The 24,258-nt window shown below is 34.8% G+C and overlaps 1 protein-coding gene across 1 annotated transcript; it reads right to left on the reverse strand.

Annotated features, from left to right (window-relative positions):
- Window positions 1-1,922: 1,922 nt before the first annotated feature.
- Window positions 1,923-22,790, reverse strand: LOC117342957. The gene is made up of 2 exons (XM_033905264.1): window positions 22,340-22,790; window positions 1,923-3,759 (listed from the first exon to the last, which is right to left on the reverse strand). The coding sequence occupies exons 1-2, from the start codon at window positions 22,371-22,373 to the stop codon at window positions 2,495-2,497; spliced, it is 1,299 nt and encodes a 432-aa protein (XP_033761155.1). The 5' UTR covers window positions 22,374-22,790; the 3' UTR covers window positions 1,923-2,494.
- Window positions 22,791-24,258: the final 1,468 nt, after the last annotated feature.

The following is a 24,258-nucleotide window of genomic DNA, read 5'->3' on the forward strand; positions in this document are numbered from 1 at the left end:
CGTAATGTTGACTTCTCTTGTCGTAATGTTGGCTTATCTTGTCGTAATGTTGACTTCTCTTGTCGTAATGTTGACTTCTCTTGTCGTAATGTTGACTTCTCTTGTCGTTATGTCGACTTCTCTTGTCGTAATGTCGACTTCTCTTGTCGTAATGTTGACTTCTCTTGTCGTAATGTCGGCTTCTCTTGTCGTACTGTTGACTTCTCTTGTCGTACTATTGACTGCTCTTGTCGTAATATCGGCTTATCTTGTCGTAATGTCGGCTTATCTTGTCGTAATGGCGACTTCTCTTGTCTTACTATTGACTTCTCTTGTCGTAATGTCGACTACTCTTGTCGTAATGTCGGCTTCTCTTGTCATACTATTGACTTCTCTTGTCGTAATGTCGGCTTATCTTGTCATACTATTGACTTCTCTTGTCGTAATGTCGGCTTCTTCTTGTCATACTATTTTACTTCTTTGTCGAATGGGGGACTTTTTTTGTCGTAAAGTGACTTTTCTTGTGTAAAGTCGATTCTCTTTTCTGGGCGGGTCTCTTGTGTTATGTGGGGGTTTTTTTTGTCGTAAAAGTTGAATTTTTTCTTGTCGTTAGTCGGTTTTTCGTGTTTTATAACTATTTATTCTCTTGTCTAAAAATGGCCCTTTTCTTGTTCCCCTAATGGCGGCTTCTCTTGTCTAATTTTCGGCTTATCCTTTTCGTAATGTTGACTTCTTTGTCGTAAAGGGCGACTTATCTTGTCCCTAAAAGGTCGATTTTCTTGGGGCGTAAAATGTCGACTTCTCTTGTCGTAATGTCGACTTATCTTGTCGTACTATTGACTTCTCTTGTCGTAATGTCGGCTTCTCTTGTCGTAATGTCGACTTCTCTTGTCGTAATGTCGGCTTATCTTGTCGTAATGTTGACTTCTTTTTCGGAATGTTTGAAAAATTTCTCTTGGGCGTTATGTTGACTTCTCTTGTCGTAATGTCGACTTATCTTGTCGTAATGTTGACTTATCTTGTCGTAATGTTGACTTCTCTTGTCGTAATGTCGACTTCTCTTGTCGTAATGTCGGCTTCTCTTGTCGTAATGTCGACTTCTCTTGTCGTAATGTCGACTTCTCTTGTCGTAATGTCGACTTCTCTTGTCGTAATGTCGACTTCTCTTGTCGTAATGTCGACTTCTCTTGTCGTAATGTCGACTTCTCTTGTCGTAATGTTGACTTCTCTTGTCGTAATGTCGACTTCTCTTGTCGTAATGTCGGCTTCTCTTGTCGTAATGTTGACTTCTCTTGTCGTAATGTCGGCTTCTCTTGTCGTTATGTTGACTTCTCTTGTCGTAATGTCGGCTTCTCTTGTCGTAATGTTGACTTCTCTTGTCGTAATGTCGGCTTCTCTTGTCGTAATGTTGACTTCTCTTGTCGTAATGTCGGCTTCTCTTGTCGTACTGTTGACTTCTCTTGTCGTACTGTCGGCTTATCTTGTCGTAATGTCGACTTCTCTTGTCGTAATGTTGGCTTATCTTGTCGTACTGTCGGCTTATCTTGTCGTAATGTCGACTTCTCTTGTCGTAATGTTGGCTTATCTTGTCGTAATGTTGGCTTATCTTGTCGTAATGTCGACTTCTCTTGTCGTAATGTCGACTTCTCTTGTCGTAATGTCGGCTTCTCTTGTCGTTATGTCGGCTTCTCTTGTCATACTATTGACTTCTCTTGTTGTAATGTTGACTTCTCTTGTCGTACTGTTGACTTCTCTTGTCGTAATGTCGGCTTCTCTTGTCATACTATTGACTTCTCTTGTCGTAATGTCGGCTTCTCTTGTCGTAATGTCGGCTTCTCTTGTCGTAATGTCTACATCTCTTGTCGTAATGTCGGCTTATCTTGTCGTAATGTCGACTTATCTTGTCGTTATGTCGGCTTCTCTTGTCATACTATTGACTTCTCTTGTCGTAATGTCGGCTTCTCTTGTCGTACTGTCGGCTTCTCTTGTCGTAATGTCGGCTTCTCTTGTCGTAATGTTGGCTTATCTTGTCGTAATGTCGACTTCTTTTGTCGTAATGTCGGCTTCTCTTGTCGTAATGTTGACTTCTCTTGTCGTAATATCGGCTTCTCGTGTCATACTATTTACTTCTCTTGTCGTAATGTCGACTTCTCTTGTCGTACTATTGACTTCTCTTGTCGTAATGTCGGCTTCTCTTGTCGTAATGTTGGCTTATCTTGTCGTACTAATGACTTCTTTTGTTGTAATGTTGGCTTATCTTGTCGTAATGTCGGCTACTCTTGTCGTAATGTTGGCTTATCTTGTCGTAATGTCGGCTTCTCTTGTCATACTGTTTGCTTCTCTTATCTTAATGCCGGTTTCTCTTGCCGTAATGTCGCAATCGGCTAATAATGCATTACGTACAATGTATTAGGAGAGGTTGCTAAAATATCATGAAATATTCTCTCAGAGTTACAGTAATGATGTGCTGATTTGACAGGACTTGAACATACAATGTACATGTATGTTCAACCTCTTATCGTTTGATCTGTGTCCGGAACTTCCTCAAATGGCGAATACTTATAGGAAAGGAAGCCTGCCTTCCGACCATTAGCCTGTATCCGATAGACACCTCCTCATACGGTACAAAGTTTCCCGATTCTGAGTACAACGAGGAGAATCCAGTTGTCTGCAGTGTCACTTTGTTCGGTTTCAAGGTGGGTCGTCTTGATTCCATTTGTTCATTTTGCCTGATGTACTCTTGTACACATGCGCATCTATGATGCCACCAATTTTTCAATTTCCGTTTCTCAGCGTTTCGAATGTCGTCTTTATTTAAACATGAATTAAATGAATTTGAGTCCTTTACCATTTGGATCGAATCCTTGCACCTTATGTCCATATTTGACCTTGGCCTTGGCGAAGGGATTTGAATATTGTTCACACGTAAAGCGGGAAGATGTGAGAACGCTGTGTCCTCGCCTGCTAGTATCACTGGGCCGTGGTAGGAACTAAAATGACTTACACAACAATGCTTAGAAGCAGGACCACGTAGTTTAGTTCTATACTTGGCTTGATGTCTCGCAGCTATTGCCCTCTCTGCCGTTTCATCAACAATGAGATTACCGCCACAGTCACACAAACAGCCAGGCAATACGTCACCGCCTGTCTTGGTGTCACTACTTCTCAGATCATCACGATCTGTTTTTGTGTCGTCGATCTTACCATCGAAACATGAATCCCTAGGGATAACTATTTTGTGAGATTTAATGGAGGAAGATTCCTTGGACTCTTTCGTCAAGTATTTATCTTTTGCGTCTGCCTCTTTGACTTTCTGAAGAGTACTTTGAATCAGTTTTAACCTGCCCCCGTCGCTTAGTTTTCTTAACTTACTGCTTATTTTTGGAGTGTTGTCTTTTTTCCTTGGTCTATCGGACACGATATGTCCCGGAACTGAATGTCGAGCTGGTCTGCTGTCCTTCTGATGACTGATTCGAGTCTCTCTGACATCTTCAATGCTCTTCTTAAATTGGTTAACTGTCTGCTGTTTTGATTGGTTATCTGTCTGCTGTTTTGATTGGTTAACGGTCTGCTGTTTCGATTGGTTGTCGGTCTGCTGTTTGGATTGGTTGACGATCTGTTGTTTGGATTTCGTTGCCTGTTTCCGGTCATCCTTAATGAGGCTTGTGAGATACCCCAACTCGTTAGACATCTTCTGTACCCGCTCCATCTTGTTTTTTGTTGATTCAATCAAAATTCTTGAATTCCTGATGAAATCATCATGGGAGTCATCTGATTGTTCTGTTGAGAAAGTAAACAAAAGAAACAATACAATTTGTTTTGAAATGAATGATGCTATATCATCGTGTTTGATAATACTGCAAATGACGTTTTATACGAGACCGAACAGTTTATTAACTTTACCATCAATCGGATTATATCAAAAAAACATTATCATCATGAATTGATTATAGATAAAGTATATCGTTTTTGCGGTCGTTTTTTGCTTTTTTGTATTTTTCCTTAATTGTCTAAGTTATTAGTTTTGTGTAAATACCAACTTTGTAAAATAATTCACTGTATATGTAATAAAATGAAGAAAAAACACTGATTTATTTATGCCCTGCAATTAGAAACCTACTTGACGTGTCAAGTCGGGAAAACATATTAAGATATCAATAGACAAAAGTGATCAACATGATACCCAATCACATAACGCTATTTCTCAAACAATTTCACGAATGAAGTAAAGAAGACACGTACAGCGTGTTACTAAGTGTTTACTTTACGATAACACTAGTCCTAACGCTAACACGTGTTACTAAATGTTTACTATACAATAACACTAGTCCTAACGCTAACACGTGTTACTAAGTGTTTACTATACAATAACACTAGTCCTAACGCTAACACGTGTTACTAAGTGTTTACTATACAATAACACTAGTCCTAACGCTAACACGTGTTACTAAGTGTTTACTATACAATAACACTAGTCCTAACGCTAACACGTGTTACTAAGTGTTTACTATACAATAACACTAGTCCTAACGCTAACACGTGTTACTAAGTGTTTACTATACAATAACACTAGTCCTAACGCTAACACGTGTTACTAAGTGTTTACTATACAATAACACTAGTCCTAACGCTAACACGTGTTACTAAGTGTTTACTATACAATAACACTAGTCCTAACGCTAACACGTGTTACTAAGTGTTTACTATACAATAACACTAGTCCTAACGCTAACACGTGTTACTAAGTGTTTACTATACAATAACACTAGTCCTAACGCTAACACGTGTTACTAAGTGTTTACTATACAATAACACTAGTCCTAACGCTAACACGTGTTACTAAGTGTTTACTATACAATAACACTAGTCCTAACGCTAACACGTGTTACTAAGTGTTTACTATACAATAACACTAGTCCTAACGCTAACACGTGTTACTAAGTGTTTACTATACAATAACACTAGTCCTAACGCTAACACGTGTTACTAAGTGTTTACTATACAATAACACTAGTCCTAACGCTAACACGTGTTACTAAGTGTTTACTATACAATAACACTAGTCCTAACGCTAACACGTGTTACTAAGTGTTTACTATACAATAACACTAGTCCTAACGCTAACACGTGTTACTAAGTGTTTACTATACAATAACACTAGTCCTAACGCTAACACGTGTTACTAAGTGTTTACTATACAATAACACTAGTCCTAACGCTAACACGTGTTACTAAGTGTTTACTATACAATAACACTAGTCCTAACGCTAACACGTGTTACTAAGTGTTTACTATACAATAACACTAGTCCTAACGCTAACACGTGTTACTAAGTGTTTACTATACAATAACACTAGTCCTAACGCTAACACGTGTTACTAAGTGTTTACTATACAATAACACTAGTCCTAACGCTAACACGTGTTACTAAGTGTTTACTATACAATAACACTAGTCCTAACGCTAACACGTGTTACTAAGTGTTTACTATACAATAACACTAGTCCTAACGCTAACACGTGTTACTAAGTGTTTACTATACAATAACACTAGTCCTAACGCTAACACGTGTTACTAAGTGTTTACTATACAATAACACTAGTCCTAACGCTAACACGTGTTACTAAGTGTTTACTATACAATAACACTAGTCCTAACGCTAACACGTGTTACTAAATGTTTACTATACAATAACACTAGTCCTAACGCTAACACGTGTTACTAAGTGTTTACTATACAATAACACTAGTCCTAACGCTAACACGTGTTACTAAGTGTTTACTATACAATAACACTAGTCCTAACGCTAACACGTGTTACTAAGTGTTTACTATACAATAACACTAGTCCTAACGCTAACACGTGTTACTAAGTGTTTACTATACAATAACACTAGTCCTAACGCTAACACGTGTTACTAAGTGTTTACTATACAATAACACTAGTCCTAACGCTAACACGTGTTACTAAGTGTTTACTATACAATAACACTAGTCCTAACGCTAACACGTGTTACTAAGTGTTTACTATACAATAACACTAGTCCTAACGCTAACACGTGTTACTAAGTGTTTACTATACAATAACACTAGTCCTAACGCTAACACGTGTTACTAAGTGTTTACTATACAATAACACTAGTCCTAACGCTAACACGTGTTACTAAGTGTTTACTATACAATAACACTAGTCCTAACGCTAACACGTGTTACTAAGTGTTTACTATACAATAACACTAGTCCTAACGCTAACACGTGTTACTAAGTGTTTACTATACAATAACACTAGTCCTAACGCTAACACGTGTTACTAAGTGTTTACTATACAATAACACTAGTCCTAACGCTAACACGTGTTACTAAGTGTTTACTATACAATAACACTAGTCCTAACGCTAACACGTGTTACTAAGTGTTTACTATACAATAACACTAGTCCTAACGCTAACACGTGTTACTAAGTGTTTACTATACAATAACACTAGTCCTAACGCTAACACGTGTTACTAAGTGTTTACTATACAATAACACTAGTCCTAACGCTAACACGTGTTACTAAGTGTTTACTATACAATAACACTAGTCCTAACGCTAACACGTGTTACTAAGTGTTTACTATACAATAACACTAGTCCTAACGCTAACACGTGTTACTAAGTGTTTACTATACAATAACACTAGTCCTAACGCTAACACGTGTTACTAAGTGTTTACTATACAATAACACTAGTCCTAACGCTAACACGTGTTACTAAGTGTTTACTATACAATAACACTAGTCCTAACGCTAACACGTGTTACTAAGTGTTTACTATACAATAACACTAGTCCTAACGCTAACACGTGTTACTAAGTGTTTAATTTACAATAACACTAGTCCTAACGCTAACACGTGTTACTAAGTGTTTACTATACAATAACACTAGTCCTAACGCTAACACGTGTTACTAAGTGTTTACTATACAATAACACTAGTCCTAACGCTAACACGTGTTACTAAGTGTTTACTATACAATAACACTAGTCCTAACGCTAACACGTGTTACTAAGTGTTTACTATACAATAACACTAGTCCTAACGCTAACACGTGTTACTAAGTGTTTACTATACAATAACACTAGTCCTAACGCTAACGCGTGTTACTAAGTGTTTAATTTACAATAACACTAGTTCTAACGCTAACACGTGTTACTAAGTGTTTACTATACAATAACACTAGTCCTAACGCTAACACGTGTTACTAAGTGTTTACTATACAATAACACTAGTCCTAACGCTAACACGTGTTACTAAGTGTTTACTATACAATAACACTAGTCCTAACGCTAACACGTGTTACTAAGTGTTTACTATACAATAACACTAGTCCTAACGCTAACACGTGTTACTAAGTGTTTACTATACAATAACACTAGTCCTAACGCTAACACGTGTTACTAAGTGTTTACTATACAATAACACTAGTCCTAACGCTAACACGTGTTACTAAGTGTTTACTATACAATAACACTAGTCCTAACGCTAACACGTGTTACTAAGTGTTTACTATACAATAACACTAGTCCTAACGCTAACACGTGTTACTAAGTGTTTACTATACAATAACACTAGTCCTAACGCTAACACGTGTTACTAAGTGTTTACTATACAATAACACTAGTCCTAACGCTAACACGTGTTACTAAGTGTTTACTATACAATAACACTAGTCCTAACGCTAACAAGTGTTACTAAGTGTTTACTATACAATAACACTAGTCCTAACGCTAACACGTGTTACTAAGTGTTTACTATACAATAACACTAGTCCTAACGCTAACACGTGTTACTAAGTGTTTACTATACAATAACACTAGTCCTAACGCTAACACGTGTTACTAAGTGTTTACTATACAATAACACTAGTCCTAACGCTAACACGTGTTACTAAGTGTTTACTATACAATAACACTAGTCCTAACGCTAACACGTGTTACTAAGTGTTTACTATACAATAACACTAGTCCTAACGCTAACACGTGTTACTAAGTGTTTACTATACAATAACACTAGTCCTAACGCTAACACGTGTTACTAAGTGTTTACTATACAATAACACTAGTCCTAACGCTAACACGTGTTACTAAGTGTTTACTATACAATAACACTAGTCCTAACGCTAACACGTGTTACTAAGTGTTTACTATACAATAACACTAGTCCTAACGCTAACACGTGTTACTAAGTGTTTACTATACAATAACACTAGTCCTAACGCTAACACGTGTTACTAAGTGTTTACTATACAATAACACTAGTCCTAACGCTAACACGTGTTACTAAGTGTTTACTATACAATAACACTAGTCCTAACGCTAACACGTGTTACTAAGTGTTTACTATACAATAACACTAGTCCTAACGCTAACACGTGTTACTAAGTGTTTACTATACAATAACACTAGTCCTAACGCTAACACGTGTTACTAAGTGTTTACTATACAATAACACTAGTCCTAACGCTAACACGTGTTACTAAGTGTTTACTATACAATAACACTAGTCCTAACGCTAACACGTGTTACTAAGTGTTTACTATACAATAACACTAGTCCTAACGCTAACACGTGTTACTAAGTGTTTACTATACAATAACACTAGTCCTAACGCTAACACGTGTTACTAAGTGTTTACTATACAATAACACTAGTCCTAACGCTAACACGTGTTACTAAATGTTTACTATACAATAACACTAGTCCTAACGCTAACACGTGTTACTAAGTGTTTACTATACAATAACACTAGTCCTAACGCTAACACGTGTTACTAAGTGTTTACTATACAATAACACTAGTCCTAACGCTAACACGTGTTACTAAGTGTTTACTATACAATAACACTAGTCCTAACGCTAACACGTGTTACTAAGTGTTTACTATACAATAACACTAGTCCTAACGCTAACACGTGTTACTAAGTGTTTACTATACAATAACACTAGTCCTAACGCTAACACGTGTTACTAAGTGTTTACTATACAATAACACTAGTCCTAACGCTAACACGTGTTACTAAGTGTTTACTATACAATAACACTAGTCCTAACGCTAACACGTGTTACTAAGTGTTTACTATACAATAACACTAGTCCTAACGCTAACACGTGTTACTAAATGTTTACTATACAATAACACTAGTCATAACGCTAACACGTGTTACTAAGTGTTTACTATACAATAACACTAGTCCTAACGCTAACACGTGTTACTAAATGTTTACTATACAATAACACTAGTCCTAACGCTAACAAGTGTTACTAATATTTACTATACAATAACACTAGTCCTAACGCTAACACGTGTTACTAAATGTTTACTATACAATAACACTAGTCCTAACGCTAACACGTGTTACTAAGTGTTTACTATACAATAACACTAGTCCTAACGCTAACACGTGTTACTAAATGTTTACTCTACAATAACACTAGTCCTAACGCTAACACGTGTTACTTAGTGTTTACAATATAATAACACTAGTCCTAACGCTAACACGTGTTACTAAATGTTTATAATACAATAACACTAGTCCTAACGCTAACACGTGTTACTAAATGTTTATAATACAATAACACTAGTCCTAACGCTAACACGTGTTACTATGTGTTTACTATACAATAACACTAGTCCTAACGCTAATACGTGGTACTAAATTTTTACTATACAATAACACTAGTCCTAACGCTAACACGTGTAACTAAATGTTTACTATACAATAACACTAGTCCTAACGCTAACACGTGTTACTAAGTGTTTACTATACAATAACACTAGTCCTAACGCTAACACGTGTTACTAAATGTTTACTATACAATAACACTAGTCCTAACGCTAACAAGTGTTACTAAGTGTTTACTATACAATAACACTAGTCCTAACGCTAACACGTGTTACTAAGTGTTTACTATACAATAACACTAGTCCTAACGCTAACACGTGTTACTAAGTGTTTACTATACAATAACACTAGTCCTAACGCTAACACGTGTTACTAAGTGTTTACTATAAAATAACACTAGTCCTAACGCTAACACGTGTTATTAAATGTTTACTATACAATAACACTAGTCCTAACGCCAACACGTGTTACTAAATGTTTACTATACAATAACACTAGTCCTAACGCTAACACGTGTTACTAAGTGTTTACTATACAATAACAGTAGTCCTAACGCTAATACGTGTTACTAAGTGTTTACTATACAATAACACTAGTTCTAACGCTAACACGTGTTACTAAGTGTTTACTATACAATAACAGTAGTCCTAACGCTAACACGTGTTGCTAAGTGTTTACTATACAATAACACTAGCCCTAACGCTAACACGTGTTACTAAGTGTTTACTATACAATAACACTAGTCCTAACGCTAACACGTGTTACTAAGTGTTTACTATACAATAACACTAGTCCTAACGCTAACACGTGTTACTAAGTGTTTACTATACAATAACACTAGTCCTAACGCTAACACGTGTTACTAAGTGTTTACTATACAATAACACTAGTCCTAACGCTAACACGTGTTACTAAATGTTTACTATACAATAACACTAGTCCTAACGCTAACACGTGTTACTAAGTGTTTACTATACAATAACACTAGTCCTAACGCTAACACGTGTTACTAAGTGTTTAATTTACAATAACACTAGTCCTAACGCTAATCATTGTTACTAAGTGTTTACTATACAATAACACTAGTCCTAACGCTAACAAGTGTTACTAAATAACTACTATACAATAACACTAGCCCTAACGCTAACACGTGTTACTAAATGTTTACTATACAATAACACTAGTCCTAACGCTAACAAGTGCTACTAAGTGTTTACAATACAATAACACTAGTCCTAACGCTAACACGTGTTACTAAATGTTTATAATACAATAACACTAGTCCTAACGCTAACACGTGTTACTAAATGTTTATAATACAATAACACTAGTCCTAACGCTAATACGTGTTACTATGTGTTTACTATACAATAACACTAGTCCTAACGCTAATACGTGGTACTAAATGTTTACTATACAATAACACTAGTCCTAACGCTAACACGTGTAACTAAATGTTTACTATACAATAACACTAGTCCTAACGCTAATCAGTGTTACTAAGTGTTTACTATACAATAACACTAGTCCTAACGCTAACAAGTGTTACTAAATAACTACTATACAATAACACTAGCCCTAACGCTAACACGTGTTACTAAATGTTTACTATACAATAACACTAGTCCTAACGCTAACAAGTGCTACTAAGTGTTTACAATACAATAACACTTGTCCTAACGCTAACACGTGTTACTAAATGTTTATAATACAATAACACTAGTCCTAACGCTAACACGTGTTACTAAATGTTTATAATACAATAACACTAGTCCTAACGCTAATACGTGTTACTATGTGTTTACTATACAATAACACTAGTCCTAACGCTAATACGTGGTACTAAATGTTTACTATACAATAACACTAGTCCTAACGCTAACACGTGTAACTAAATGTTTACTATACAATAACACTAGTCCTAACGCTAACACGTGTTACTAAGTGTTTATTATACAATAACACTAGTCCTAACGCTAACACGTGTTACTAAATGTTTACTATACAATAACACTAGTCCTAACGCCAACACGTGTTACTAAGTGTTTACTATAAAATAACACTAGTCCTAACGCTAACACGTGTTATTAAATGTTTACTATACAATAACACTAGTCCTAACGCCAACACGTGTTACTAAATGTTTACTATACAATAACACTAGCCCTAACGCTAACACGTGTTACTAAGTGTTTACTATAAAATAACACTAGTCCTAACGCTAACACGTGTTATTAAATGTTTACTATACAATAACACTAGTCCTAACGCCAACACGTGTTACTAAATGTTTACTATACAATAACACTAGCCCTAACGCTAACACGTGTTACTAAGTGTTTACTATACAATAACACTAGTCCTTACGCTAACACGTGTTACTAAGTGTTTATAATACAATAACACTAGTCCTAACGCTAACACGTGTAACTAAGTGTTTACTATACAAGAACACTAGTCCTAACGCTAACAAGTGTTACTAAATGTTTACTATACAATAACACTAGTCCTTACGCTAACACGTGTTACTAAGTGTTTACTATACAATAACACTAGTCCTAACACTAACACGTGTTACTAAATGTTTACTATACAATAACACTAGTCCTAACGCTAACAAGTGTTACTTAATATTTACTATACAATAAGACTAGTCCTAACGCTAACACGTGTTACTAAATGTTTACTATACAATAACACTAGTCCTAACGCTAACACGTGTTACTAAGTGTTTACTATACAATAACACTAGTCCTAACGCTAACACGTGTTACTAAATGTTTACTATACAATAACACTAGTCCTAACGCTAACACGTGTTACTAAGTGTTTACTATAAAATAACACTAGTCCTAACGCTAACACGTGTTACTAAATGTTTATAATACAATAACACTAGTCCTAACGCTAATACGTGTTACTATGTGTTTACTATACAATAACACTAGTCCTAACGCTAATACGTGGTACTAAATGTTTACTATACAATAACACTAGTCCTAACGCTAACACGTGTAACTAAATGTTTACTATACAATAACACTAGTCCTAACGCTAATCAGTGTTACTAAGTGTTTACTATACAATAACACTAGTCCTAACGCTAACAAGTGTTACTAAATAACTACTATACAATAACACTAGCCCTAACGCTAACACGTGTTACTAAATGTTTACTATACAATAACACTAGTCCTAACGCTAACAAGTGCTACTAAGTGTTTACAATACAATAACACTAGTCATAACGCTAACACGTGTTACTAAATGTTTATAATACAATAACACTAGTCCTAACGCTAACACGTGTTACTAAATGTTTATAATACAATAACACTAGTCCTAACGCTAATACGTGTTACTATGTGTTTACTATACAATAACACTAGTCCTAACGCTAATACGTGGTACTAAATGTTTACTATACAATAACACTAGTCCTAACGCTAACACGTGTAACTAAATGTTTACTATACAATAACACTAGTCCTAACGCTAACACGTGTTACTAAGTGTTTACTATACAATAACACTAGTCCTAACGCTAACACGTGTTACTAAATGTTTACTATACAATAACACTAGTCCTAACGCTAACACGTGTTACTAAGTGTTTACTATACAATAACACTAGTCCTAACACTAACACGTGTTACTAAATGTTTACTATACAATAACACTAGTCCTAACGGTAACAAGTGTTACTAAATATTTACTATACAATAAGACTAGTCCTAACGCTAACACGTGTTACTAAATGTTTACTATACAATAACACTAGTCCTAACGCTAACACGTGTTACTAAGTGTTTACTATACAATAACACTAGTCCTAACGCTAACACGTGTTACTAAATGTTTACTATACAATAACACTAGTCCTAACGCTAACACGTGTTACTAAGTGTTTACTATAAAATAAGACTAGTCCTAACGCTAACACGTGTTATTAAATGTTTACTACACAATAACACTAGTCCTAACGCCAACACGTGTTACTAAATGTTTACTATACAATAACACTAGCCCTAACGCTAACACGTGTTACTAAGTGTTTACTATACAATAACACTAGTCCTAACGCTAACACGTGTTACTAAATGTTTACTATACAATAACACTAGTCCTTACGCTAACACGTGTTACTAAGTGTTTACTATACAATAACACTAGTCCTAACGCTAACACGTGTTACTAAGTGTTTACTATACAATAACACTAGTCCTAACGGTAACCCGTGTTACTAAGTGTTTACTATACAATAACACTTGTCCTAACGCTAACAAGTGTTACTATGTGTTTACTATACAATAAGACTAGTCCTAACGCTAACACGTGTTACTAAATGTTTACAATACAATAACACTAGTCCTAACTCTAACACGTGTTACTAAGTGTTTACTATACAATAACACTAGCCCTAACGCTAACAAGTGTTACTAAGTGTTAGATATAGGTACATCATCCATGTACTCTGTTAGATATAGGTACATCATATATGTACTCTGTTAGATATAGGTACATCATCCATGTACTCTGTTAGATATAGGTACATCATCCATGTACTCTGTTAGATATAGGTACATCATCCATGTACCCTGTTAGTTATAGGTACATCATCTATGTAACCTGTTAGATATAGGTACATCATACATGTACTCTGTTAGATATAGGTACATCATCCATGTAACCTGTTAGATATAGGTACATCATACATGTACTCTGTTAGATATAGGTACATCATCTATGTACCCTGTTAGATATAGGTACATCATCTATGTACTCTGTTAGATATAGGTACATCATCCATGTACCCTGTTAGTTATAGGTACATCATACATGCACTCTGTTAGATATAGGTACATCATCCATGTACTCTGTTAGATATAGGTACATCATACATGTACTCTGTTAGATATAGGTACATCATACATGTACTCTGTTAGATATAGGTACATCATCCATGTACCCTGTTAGATATAGGTACATCCATGTACTCTGTTAGATATAGGTACATCATCCATGTACTATGTTAGATATAGGTACATCATACATGTACCCTGTTAGATATAGGTACATCATCCATGTACTCTGTTAGATATAGGTACATCATCCATGTACCCTGTTAGATATATGTACATCCATGTACCCTGTTAGATATAGGTACATCATACCTGTACTCTGTTAGATATAGGTACATCATACATGTACCCTGTTAGATATAGGTACATCATCCATGTACCCTGTTAGATATAGGTACATCATCCATGTACCCTGTTAGATATAGGTACATCATCCATGTACCCTGTTAGATATAGGTACATCATCTATGTACTCTGTTAGATATAGGTACATCATCCATGTACCCTGTTAGATATAGGTACATCATCCATGTACCCTGTTAGATATAGGTACATCATCTATGTACTCTGTTAGATATAGGTACATCATCCATGTACTCTGTTAGATATAGGTACATCATACATGTACCCTGTTAGATATAGGTACATCCATGTACCCTGTTAGATATTGGTACATTCGTGTACTTATAGCTTTCTGTTCATCGTCGCATTTTTATTTTAGAATTTTAATATTTAAAACTAAGTTAACGATTTACATATATAACAAATAAGGTTGGTATATACATTTTCGTATATCACTTATTTTCTTGACAAAGTATCCCAGGTTGCCATAGAAGTGATGTGAGACTTACGCGACGCGTCTTCATGCTCATTCTATCAATTCAACTCTACCTGTTAACTAATATATAAAACGCCCTTCATGCAGACTTAACATGTATAATTTATATTTCAATTTGGGAATATTTCACGTGTGTGGCTAATTTTGGGATTTTTCCACCAGTGCACAGCACGAAAGAAAGGTGTCAAAATAAAAGTAACACGAGTGAAGTATATTCGAACCAGCATACATATTCTGTTTACTACATTTTGATTGAACGAAAACAGTTGTCCGAATTTTTGAAATAGGCTAGCAATACTGGCGTTTTGATGGGGCTTTCCGATTGGTCAATCGCATTCTGCCATTTGTGTTTTGGTTTAGTTGGTGTTTGACTTTAAATTAAAGTACCATTTACTAATGAAATAAAAAAACAAACAATTAAACAAAAAACATCGGCTGTTATAATGGTTTTCCATAGCTATTTATATAAATGCTTACTACATTGTACATTGTATATTAAAAATAAAGATACAAAAGAAGAACATCAACGAGTCACGTCCATTAATACAAAGGCGTCTACTTCTCGTTAGTATTAATAGAAAACAATATTAGAACCTTCATGTACAATATGTACTATTGTATTCTGTTAATACTTACCAGGCGCAGACGCCTGTGGTGTATACCTACTATCGTATCTCTCACTGTTTGTTTTGTCATTTGTTGTATATTACAAATTAACGTAATACTCAAACTATCAATCTAATATCTAGTGTATAGGCCTTGGTATGAAGCAAAATTTGTTTCTTTTATGAAGAGTTTTTTAATCAAAGCAACACTACTCCATTACTAGGATCCATGATAATAGCACGCCCTGTGTCTGTAATATATAAGGTAGTTTGTGTAATTAATTATCTCCACTGTCTTAAAGTACACTTACTACATACAAATAAAAACGTCAATACATCAAGTCACAATCATTATCTCGTTTATTTGTTGTTGTGACAGTAGTGTTTGGATAGTACTACTACCAGGATAAGTTGGTGTGTCATGAATATTTAATTTAATTCGTCCTGGCCACTTTATTACGCCATTAAAACGTCGCGTTTGTCTAATTATTAATGAATTAGGATAGAGAAAGCTAACACAACACCACAATTGACCATAGTCCGTCAAACCGGGTCAAAATGTGGGATAATTACTGATGAATAAGGGCAGTGAAAGGTAATGTACATGTATTTCAATAACTGACCAATAACGTAGCTAGTTTCATTTAATATATACTTTCAATAATTAGAAGGTTTCAGAATAAAAGAAAGAAAGATTTGATTTGATTTGGTATACAATTTATGTTCAATATTTTGAATTTGTCTGCATTTATCTCTGCGTCCATTTCATCCCTATGTCCCTTCCTTTCCAAATATGGTGTTGTCCGTAGATGTTTACTATCCCTACAATTCCTGTAATCTCATAGGCTTTACCATGACCAGAGTCTGTATTTTGTTTGGAACCTCGGCGAGGTGTGTAATCCAAATGACTATTCAAAAATGTCTCTTGTGTGTATAATGTTGACAGTAAAATATGGTATACCAAACCGAACGACAGCGACGTAATATGGTTCTTTCCGTCTTCACAAAATGTCATGAAGGGGCATAGTCAAGAAATACATAGAGGATATCTAACAGTGTCTTCAGTAATACAAAATATATTTCACGAGTGGGCTAATATTCCGCTATTCAAAAATGTCAAAATATTAGCCGCACGAGTGAAATGTATTTGGTATCACTTAATATAATGTTAGATATTCTGTTTATTACATTTTTATAGCAAAATATACTGGTTCAGCTTTTCAGTTTTCCCATTGTTGTTTGTAAGCAGTGCTCTAATTGGTCAAATCACACACATTTTTGTACAATAAAGCTTCACACATAAATTGGTTAGTATGAATGTAATTATAATATGCTAATTATTGTCTCCCCATTGGTCAAGGGTCATTATTGCCACTGTGGGGCGTAAGTGACCGTCATGCTAAATCCATAGCTTTTGATTGGTCAAGGGCTCAGCCCAGCCCCTGCAACACCAAGGTTATCCCCACTATAGAGTTCACGTTAATCCGTGTAAGTTTATGACACCATCTTGGAAAGTTTCTAAATAGGTGAAATTAATTTTAGAATTCAGTTTTAGAATTATTTTAAAAAGGACATCCCTCCAACCACCCCTGCATTCCCCCTTTTATGTGTGGATCTTAATTTTCAAGCTATTCTTTTGTGCTCTTCTTTAGTATACTAGTATCGTTAATTTGATTCATTATGACTTAGTTATTTATATTTTGTTGTCTGATGTAAGTTTGATTTATGTGTATAACACTTGTAAGCGGAGTCCCGGTGCTTCCCTTCTCGTCATTTTGCCACACTGCCGGGCGCAGGTTTTAAATAGAGACCTGGATGCTTTAAACAGATGGGTAAGTACTTGGCTAGTTACTTTTAATCCAAATAAGACGGAAGTTATTTTTATTTCTAATTCGGATAACGTTGATGAAGATCTGGAACTGATTTTTGATGGCCATTTTTTAAATTTTAGTAGTAAGCATAGACATCTTGGAGTTACATTAAATTCAGATGCTAAATGGGTAGATCATATAAATGAAATTTATAAGTCGGCTATGGGAAAAGTAAATATATTGCGAAAACTTAAATATACATTAAAGCGTGATGCTCTTTTGCGAATTTATAAAACTTATATTTTACCAGTTTTAGAATATGCGTGTGAAGTTTGGGATGGGTACACTTCAAGTGATTCAGAAAAGTTAGAGAAAGTTCAGCGGGAGGCAGCTAGGATAATAACAGGGTTACCATTATTTGCTAGAAACGAGTCATTGTATTCAGAAACAGGTCTAGAATTACTTTCAGTTAGAAGGAAAAGACGGAAATTACAATTAGTTTACAAAATGGATAGACATCAAACTCCAAACTACATTACAAATTTACTTCCCTCTACAGTCGGTGAAAACAGACAGGGTCTAAAAAATAATGAAAAATATAGAATCCCAAATTTCAGACTGTCTATTACAAACCAATCTTTTCTACATTCCTCTTTGACGATGTGGAACTCTATACATTCTGATATTAGATCCATGCCTTTTTCTGCTTTCAAGTCAGCTTTAGCCCCTACCTTACCATGCTCAGTACCCCCTTATTACTTAATTGGTGATATAAAACTGAATATTATTCACACTAAATTAAGACATGAATGCAGTTCCCTTAATCATGATCTTTACCGTTCAAATTTGGTCCAAAACTCAAATTGTGTAAATTGTGGCTATTATTGTGAGAATGCCTATCACTTCTTCTTTGAATGTCAATCTTACACAAATGCTCGAGTTGTGCTTTTAAATCATTTAAGTGATTTAGATATAAATATATCTTTAAGATTATTACTTTTTGGAAATGAAAATATGTCTTTGGATTTAAATTGTGTTGTATTTAACAAAGTACAAAATTTTATAAAATCCAGCGGAAGATTTTAACAAGATTTTAACAATATTTAACATGTTTGAAAATTTTATTGACTTTGTTATCTTATTTTGTGTGAGTGCCTAATGTTATGTAGGCCTATATCTCTTTCGTACTGCAGTTGATTAGTCTGTAATATCATCTGTTATCTATGTAACTATTGTAAGGAAATGGCTTCATAAGTTGTAATAACTTGTGTCAAATCCTATTTGCAAATATGTGTAAATAAAATATGTTTAAAGTACCAAAGCAGGTTTCCTTTTTTCGGCATAGCCGTCTAATTTTCTTTTGGCCCAGGATATGACGCGACAGGTGGCGTTCTGGTCAAGATGAAGTACGTGATTGGTCAATGTAGCGGTCAATGCAAAATGCAGATATACAGTTTAAAAACGAAACAAAGTTAAAGGGACCTCACGGTAAACCAATATTTATTTTGTATTTGTTATCATATTATTGGGTATATCTTTAAAAAAAAATAACCTTCTGAACAATGACCATTCGAATTTGATGATGTATGTACATAAAAACATGAATTATCAATTATTAAAATGTTATCACTCTGAATATGCAAATTTGGTGACATAACGATAAACGCATGCGCACAACAAACTAATACACATGGAAACAAAAATGGCTTCCAATGTGAATCGACTGGGGTTGAAAACGATAACAGCTTCCGCAATGAAGAGAATAATAGGAAAATGGGTCAAACACAATCCTAGAATTAAACTTGGGAAGCAGTACAATAGATTGTAACAGTTCAAACATGAAAACAACAGTAATACTGACGCCGCTCGTATTCTGCTTGATTGTTTGATAGTAGGTCATGATAATCTCGGTAATATTTACACAAACTCGGTAATTTTCACACAAACTCAGTAATATTAACACAAACTCGGTAATAGTTCCACAAACTCTGTAATATTTATACAGTCTGTACTAGTATATCGCTACTGTCACTATACTATATGAACAGTGTTTACACTTATTTACACATAAATATGTGTGCCGTAATATTTACAGAACGGGTTATTTAACATTTAAACCACTGTGTACAATATCATTATCCAACTAACCCAGATGGAATATAGATATCGCCTTGTAAACTATCGTGTGTTTGTGTTGCCACGATTTCAAAACAGTCACGTAATGATCTAAAAATAATTTCCGCGCTAAATTTAGAGGGCGATTCCCAACTAAATCGAGTGGTCAAGCTGGACATAGGGATTGACTGTGAACATTGGAACAGCACAGAAACATAACTGGAAAGGAACAACACGCGTACATTCAGTGAAAATTGCAACGTTTTTACCGTGATGTCCCTTCTAAATTGAATGCAAGCTGAATAAGTGGGTGCATCTATTCAAATGACACATTTGCAGCCTTATTATCACCAAAATGATTCAAACTGATATAATTTTGTTATCCGTGCCTGAAACTGCGCATTTATTAATTACATCGTAGTTCGTTAATTTATTTCACCAGTAGTTTTACATTATAACCACCAGCATTAAAACTATGCCGTTTATCTTTTTTAAAGATATTTCTTGTTAAGATTTTTCCTGAAGTGCTTGATGATCCATATATAGAGGTGTTCGTTTTCACTATCGTAGTTTTAAAGGCGTAGTTCTCGCTCACCTTTCCTAAAAATTATGTTTTAATTCTAAAATATATGAAATATTATTGTTAATAATAAACGGCCGCCCCTTTCATCAAGTGGTATGCCAAGATTTTACAGCCATTTATATTGTTTGGTATTTTATATTTTATAATTTTGGCGCAAACAGAGCTCGAGGTATGGACCAGATTGTGTAGCTGCAGATGTGATAGGTTGATATTGCTTTACAATCTTTAACTTTAGCAGGACAAAAAGTGATATTTTTCACTAGTGAAAAATATCACTTTTATAGACGAATGATTTTCGATATTTTACGGGTAAAAATATAATAAATAATTTAGTATACACCAAAATAAAATATGTTATGTTGGAGGCGTGGTCAAGACATATTAACTATATTTGTATATTGCGTATACATAAGATAGAATGTCACAAAGGGACGTTGCGAATGTATTCAAAACTATAGTTAGTAAGACGAAATGCCATGTTTGGCGTCGGCAAGATATACATACCTATATTAGTATATATCAGATCGAATGTCATGTTGGGCCTGGCCAAATATAACTAACTATATTTAGTATATACCACACTCACAGCTACCAGGAATTGATTCCTCACCTTGGACTCATATATGTTAATAATATATATAGGCCGTGGGTAGAGAATTCGTGTCAAGTCCCTGTGATTACACTCACAAAACAATTTGTTAATATCCCGATTACAAACAAATAGGTGTTTGTTTATCTTTATCTATGGTTGTACAGGGATTCCCGACAATAGACTGGATGGCGTTCGTTGGCTATTGCCATAGAAACTATTAAATAATATATTACATGTGAAATATGTCTTTAACATCCATCAGTTTATCTATCTGTAATGAACATACCCTGCTAACCAGGTGGATCGATCAGGTAAATCGTGGCCAATCTATTCCTGTGTTGTCATAGAGATATATTTGTTACTATGGTAACCAAAGAATCTCTTGGGGACAATCACTGATCACAACAGTTGCTCATATGGCTTATACAGATACATCTAACAACTAGTAACATGTATTGATCTGATATACGTCCATTAATCGGTAAATCTCTGAATCTAAACCTCAGAGAAAAGTAGGCTGAATACCTGAATTCCTTTAAAGAGAATTTTGAAGCCTGTTTAGGCGACAGTGGACCGGTTAGAATTTTTAAGTCCGATTAGAAGACCAGTCAATATTTCAAAGCCTGCGATTGTGTTCAATTTTATCGTTAGACAGGCTTTATTCATCGATTAAACTATGAAAAAAAACCTATAAAAAACTTTCTGCAGTCATCAGATTTAGGTAAACACGGATGATCACATACAAGTTCATAAATGTGATGATGTGTTTCGTCAATATGATTTTCACATGCAAATGCACGGTGATCGCCATTGTCTGTAAATAGCTAAGATTGTCTATTAAAAAAGCAAAGTTTTGTTTACGATACAGTGATCCTGCAGGCAAATTTGTCAATTATTCGAGGTAATGTGTTGATTTTATGAAAAAAAGTCTTATAGATATTTATTTAATGCTATAGCTTACGCACTAAATTTGATTAAAGCAATCAATCTTTATTGGTCCAAGTCGAGTAAATAGTAAACTGACTTGCTATAGATCTATACATTGTACATTATAACAGTGATCAAAATGATGTTTTATCTTATGTCTATGCTTGACTACATTATACAGTTATCTGGTATTAGAATCCCTTTATGTTTATATACAATGTACGGTTTATCTTATGTCTATGCTTCACTACATTATACAGTTATCTGGTATTAGAATCCCTTTATGTTTATATACAATGTACGGTTTATCTTCAATGATTAGAATAGTGACACAGAGACAATGGTTTAACCTCTGAGGCTGACTTACCTTGTGTGGATGTTGGCTTCTGTGTAGGGGACATCTTCTCGACAGCCCTGGGTTAAGGTTGCTGTTCATCAATGTTATATAGCTAGGCCGTTACTATTGGGCTATACTAGCCAGTTTCGTCCTTAGGAGTGTGTAATGTCTGTGGGTATTACAAATATCCACTGTGACATTCTACATCTTCATCGCCGAATAGCATACCAGGATACCCGCGAAACGCTGGACAGTGTTGGTAATTATAAATATAAGGCTGCAGACGATTACGGTGGAGCGGCCTGGACGTGACGCTGGACCAAGTGTCCAGGGTTGGATTACAGTTGAGACCTCGACATGTTATTAATATTTAACTGCTTACACACTTGCTTAGTTCTGTACGTTACCAGACCGATGTTTATTTGTACATACGAACTAACCGAGATGCTTGCATGTGGCTACTTTATATAACGGTTCGGGTTCATGTTAGGGTTAGGGTTCGTGTTAGGGTTACGTTCGGAGTGTGATAAACTTCAGCACGCCGTCAGCCAAAATGATTGTTGGCTTTCGATTGGATATATATCATGCTTACATTGTGTGATATATAGTTTCGATAATTATGGAAACATCAAAAAATGTTGTTATCGGTTTGGTTCAAATCGAGAACTTTACCCATAGTAGTATATGTAAAGTTTGGTAATACATCATGTATTTACTACCTACTTTGCGACGGGACACATCAGAATAACCGATTCAAAAAAGTCACAGAAATCACACTGTAAAAGACGCCATATATTAGCCTCACAGTCATTTCTTTGTTCTATCGTTTTTCTTATTATTCAAATGAGAAAAAAAAAACTTTTCCCATTGGATTGTAAACAAGAGCTGTTGGAGAACAGCATAGCTCGTCTCGCAAATGTTTGTCAATAAATAATTAAAATATATTAATTGGAATGGTTTCGCAAATTGCATTAATAATATTTATATTGCTTACTTGATCAGATTATGTTTTGTGAATTCATGCAATTTTCAAAACCATACCAATTTATATATACATAAATTATTTATTGACAAACATTTGGGAGGCAAATTATGCTGTTGTAGATTAAATGAAGATATTAAACACAAATGTAATTGCTTTTGGACATATTTCTTCAATTTTTTGACAACATATCCTAATGATAGTTGTCTCCCTTGAAAAATGTGGACCGTATAAATTGTCTATTGTGACGTTTCATATTGTTTTATATTCAGTTTCACCCCAAGAAAGGATAGTGTAACTCCATAGAAGGACTCTTTTACCAAATATCAGCACCCTAGTACAATCATAAAGTGATGTGTTAAAAAGCTTTCAACATCTGCACGAAAATTTTTAAAAAATGTGTTTTTTCCTCAAAAAAACATTTCAGTTTAACTCAGGAAAGGGATAGTTTAACCCCCACAGGGAACCTAATACCATGTATTACTATGCCTTTCAACACTCACAATATAAACTTAACACAAAGTCCAAAGATTTAAAAACAAAACCAAAAAAACACAGATTTAAAAACAAAAAATCCAATATTTTTTTTAAAGTTTTACTCCAGGAGGGGATTGTCTTACTCCATAGGGACTCTATTGCCAAATATCAGCACCCTTGTACAATTATATAGTGATGTATTCAAACCTCTTAAAACTTGCACCAAAAACTTAACGCAGCTAAGTCAAAAAATTTGAAAATTCTGTTTTTTTCCCAAAAAAATCTTTTAGTTTAACTCTGGCAGGGGATAGTCTAACCCCAGAGGAACTCTATTGCCAATTATCAGCACCCTAGTACAATTATAAAGTGATGTATTAATACCTTTCAACACTTGCACCAAAAACTTAACGCAGAAATATTCTAAGTCCAAAAATTTGAAAATTCTGTTTTTTTTCAAAAAAAATCTTTTAGTTTAACTCTGGCAGGGGAT

The sequence above is a fragment of the Pecten maximus genome, chromosome 14 (assembly GCF_902652985.1).
Source record: "Pecten maximus chromosome 14, xPecMax1.1, whole genome shotgun sequence".
NCBI classification, from domain to species: Eukaryota; Metazoa; Mollusca; class Bivalvia; order Pectinida; family Pectinidae; genus Pecten; species Pecten maximus.